At 37.0% G+C, this 3809-nt stretch overlaps 1 protein-coding gene across 2 annotated transcripts; it reads right to left on the reverse strand.

The window, feature by feature from the left end:
• Window positions 1–655: 655 nt before the first annotated feature.
• Window positions 656–3505, reverse strand: LOC149571607 (LEAF RUST 10 DISEASE-RESISTANCE LOCUS RECEPTOR-LIKE PROTEIN KINASE-like 1.2). 2 transcript variants are annotated; one of them, XM_089809511.1, is made up of 3 exons: window positions 2768–3505; window positions 2600–2638; window positions 656–2216 (listed from the first exon to the last, which is right to left on the reverse strand). In XM_089809511.1, exons 1-3 carry the CDS (start codon window positions 3483–3485, stop codon window positions 1204–1206), a joined length of 1770 nt encoding a protein of 589 aa, XP_089665637.1. In that variant the 5' UTR covers window positions 3486–3505; the 3' UTR covers window positions 656–1203. The 2 variants fall into 2 exon arrangements, with proteins under 2 accessions (XP_089665637.1, XP_089665631.1); XM_089809505.1 differs by having other exon boundaries at window positions 656–2345.
• Between the last annotated feature and the right edge of the window lie 304 nt (window positions 3506–3809).

The raw sequence follows: 3809 nt of genomic DNA on the forward strand, positions 1-3809 counted from the left end.
TGGGTCATTGTTACACATTTTTCCCAAATCCTATTGAATATCATGATCATCAATACTTTCTATCTTATAGTGAATATAACTTTTGAGATCCTTAATATGTAGCACATTCTCTGGAACTTGTGAAAATGTGTCCAATGGGTCATCCAATAGCAACACAAATGGATGCTTCTTGAACACATATCATGGTCTATCACTCACATCATACACATTTTGACTAGCCATTGACATTCCATCAATTTTACCTTTTTAATATAATTGTTGTCATTGATTTAATTTTTTAAAATAAAATGACGTAGTTGTTTTACAGAAAATTTCTTATGTATTCTTCATTATATTGAGATGTATTAGCTCATTCACAATACACAAAGAAGACATGTAGTTACTATGACTAATAATAAAGAGAGTAATAATTGAAACCAATAATTATTTTTTAATTAAAAAAAGTAGAACTATAAAATAAATAAAATATGTAATATTTAAAATAGCATTATGGCAAGCCATCTATAGGATACTTTCATGAAATATGTAATTTTTAAAATAACATTATGGCAAGTCATCCATAGAATACTTTCATGACGGTATCATGATATTGTTATTGTATCCACCAAGGTCAGATATTTTGACTGTGACATTGTGCCCTCATTGATCCATCATATTCATAAATAAATAAAATTCACATTTCAATGTTTTTCTATTACATTAGAATGAGAGGAGCGTTATCTCATAAATTTTACATAAATGATATAAAATGAAGCCAACAAAAAGATTCAAAATGTAGAAATGTAGAATCGCACAACAACCCAACTACATAGTAGCACTAGCCTACCAAAAATAACAAAACATATATGTTAATCGTCTCCTTCAACTTTGTTTCAGCCGCCTCTCATCTGTTTGAGTCCTCTATTTTGATCTCAAGCAAAAGGACGCTGAAATGCGAAATTGGCTTTGACTGAATCTGTAACAGTATCTCCACATGGCCGCTTTATATGATTAAATGTACAAAAAATCATATCGAATTTTATCTATAAAACATAGCTATATATAACATTTTTTTATATAGTAAATAGCATTTTTTTATATAGTATATAAAAGAAATATACAAAATTATATTACAAAATTTTGAACTTAGCACAATACATTACCACATTAAACAATAAAAGTAACACTAAATGCAAACAACAATAACCCAATCTGAGCAGCAATTCAATCCGAAGCTATGCCTGCCCAGTTTTCCTCCATTGATGTTAACGAAGATGTTATCGTGCTGCTTACTGAGCTGAAAGATTCCGTGCTTTCCTGCAGCATCTCCTCTATTTCTATGAGACGGGTAACAACTTCTTTCATGGCTGGTCTACACTCCCTTTCTATCGCAAGGCACTCAAACGCCAACTTGGCAACTGCAGCAACACTGACCTTCACCTCTTCATTTCTTTCAATCTGCAAATCTGGATCGACCAGTTCATTCAAAACGCCTCTTCTGATCTTGTCGGTTGCCATATTAGCGAGGCTAATTTCATTTCTATTTCTCATAATGTCTACTGCTACTTTGGCAGATATAATCTCCGCCAAAACAACTCCTAAGCTGTAAACATCAGAGTTGTCAGTGAGCTGAAAGCATTCATTGTACTCTGGGTCAACATAACCTGGCGTTCCCTGGGGAGCAGTTGTGATATGTGACACATTAAGAGGCACCAATCTGGAAAGCCCAAAATCTGCAACTTTTGCTCTGAAATGCTCGTCAAGAAGAATGTTATCGGATTTAACATCTCTGTGCAATATAGGCGGATTCGTGCTGTGGAGATACGCCAAGGCCTCAGCAGTTTCTATGGCAATGTTTAAACGAGTTACCCAAGGCAAGCCCGTAGGAGTTTTTCGGCTTCCATGAAGATGGTCAGACAAGGTCCCATTTGGAAGAAACTCGTAAACAAGAAGTAACATTGGACTCTGCGGGCTTGTACAACCATAGAGACGAACAAGGTTCGGATGACAAAGGGACGACAATATTTGCACCTCGTTCATAAATTGTTCGACTGTTCTAGAGCTCTCCTGATACAGCCTCTTCACTGCTACAGCTCGTCCGTCGTCAAGTTTACCCAGGTACACCACGCCAAACCCTCCGTCTCCAAGTTCGTTCCTTTCGTTGAAGAAACTTGTTGCTTTCTGTAGCTCTTGATAAGGAAATACCGGTAAACTGCCCATCATATGCATTATGTGACCTGCTTCCATGTCATCCCGCTGATAATTAGTGTATTCGCCACCGGAATGAGGGCTTTTTCTTCTCTTAACATATAAAACATAGATCACTGCTAGCGCTATAACTAGTGCGACTGTACCCATAGAGCTCCCTGTATTAGAGTATTCTGATTAATTATTACAGTTTTATTATAGTTACCTAATTAATAGTAAGTTAGACATTTTATCTGATCGAAAACTAATAATGTGTTTTTAATCATTCAGAATTTAATAATGACATTAATGCTTATAAATTAAGAACAGTCCTATAAAAATGATTGAAATAATTGACAGATGAACAAAATTAAGGCGTTTCCAAGTGTAACGCGTATTTAGCTTCCACTACTGAAGAGGAAGGGATGCTTACCTAGAGCAATAGCAGTCTTATTATCAGTGTTCGACCCGCCTGCATGGTTTAATATATAAATAAAGGGAAGGTAATTCTTAGTATTCTGCTTAGGAAATGTAGACGGATTTTATTTTAAAAATTTGATCCTATTCACTCAACAAATAGAAAGAGAATTACAACTCTTACCGGGCTTCAACGATTCGCAACTGACTTGCATTAGATTGTGGGCGTCGGGCATACAAATATCTTTCCTCGACTCGCAATGCTTACAGCCTTCGCTGAAATTCCATATTACTGTGAACCCTTCATTTATCCTTTGAAACAACGGTGGATTATCTCTTTTGGACTTTTTCACAGGTAGCTGCACTAATGTTTTACAATATGTAGCCAAACTCAAGTTTGAATAATACCAACTATTATTGCATTCTAAAGCATAACATGCGTCAGCACGCAAGCACTGTTCCATATCTTCTCCGCACTCTCCCCATAGACTTGCATTGATGTACTCGTCAGAAATGCGAAAGTGAGGCGTAGACCATAATTCCATTGTATGATTACTGGTCGATGGATCGCAAGCGCCTCCCCACATATTTCTATCAACTATTCTCATAGAATTGATAGGGTCCTCTTTCCGGTGGCCAAAAGGTTCGAGTAGATAGTATTGGTAGCCGCTGAAATTGAGTAGAGGCACTCTATGGTCACACTCTAGCTGAAGCGCATGAGGTTCACCGCAGCCGCTGTTCTTTGCATCCAAGGTTTGATCCCCACATTTAGAGGGTTCAGTACAAGCTTGAGATAAAGAAGTGAGGCATGGCCTGAATGTTGTGAAGACAATTAGAAAGAAGAAGCGCAGATTGAAATGCTGAGAATGACATAGATGAAGAGGTAGTCCTTCCATTTTCATCTCAGCTACAATGGTGAGAAGAAAACTACTAGAATTGAGGTGAAAAAAGGACCATGAATGACAGTTTAATAGCGAAGAAAGAAGGCGAGAAAATGACGAGTTGTGTGAAAAGGCGTAACAAAAGATTTTGAAGTCAATACGTCAATTGACGTTATGTCCTGGAGCGAAAGTAAAAGTCAGAGTCAATACCGCAGTTTGACCTACAAGGCAGTTGAATCTTGACAAATAGCAAGGTTGAACAATTGAAATGAGGTTTATTTTACGCGCTTTCTTTGACGCATGAATTGGGATTCCGCGACAGTTACGTTTAGATTGACTAGGACT

Source organism: Cupressus sempervirens, chromosome 2 (assembly GCF_028749045.1).
Source record: "Cupressus sempervirens isolate cs-2001-9-10 chromosome 2, ASM2874904v1, whole genome shotgun sequence".
Classification (NCBI taxonomy): domain Eukaryota; kingdom Viridiplantae; phylum Streptophyta; class Pinopsida; order Cupressales; family Cupressaceae; genus Cupressus; species Cupressus sempervirens.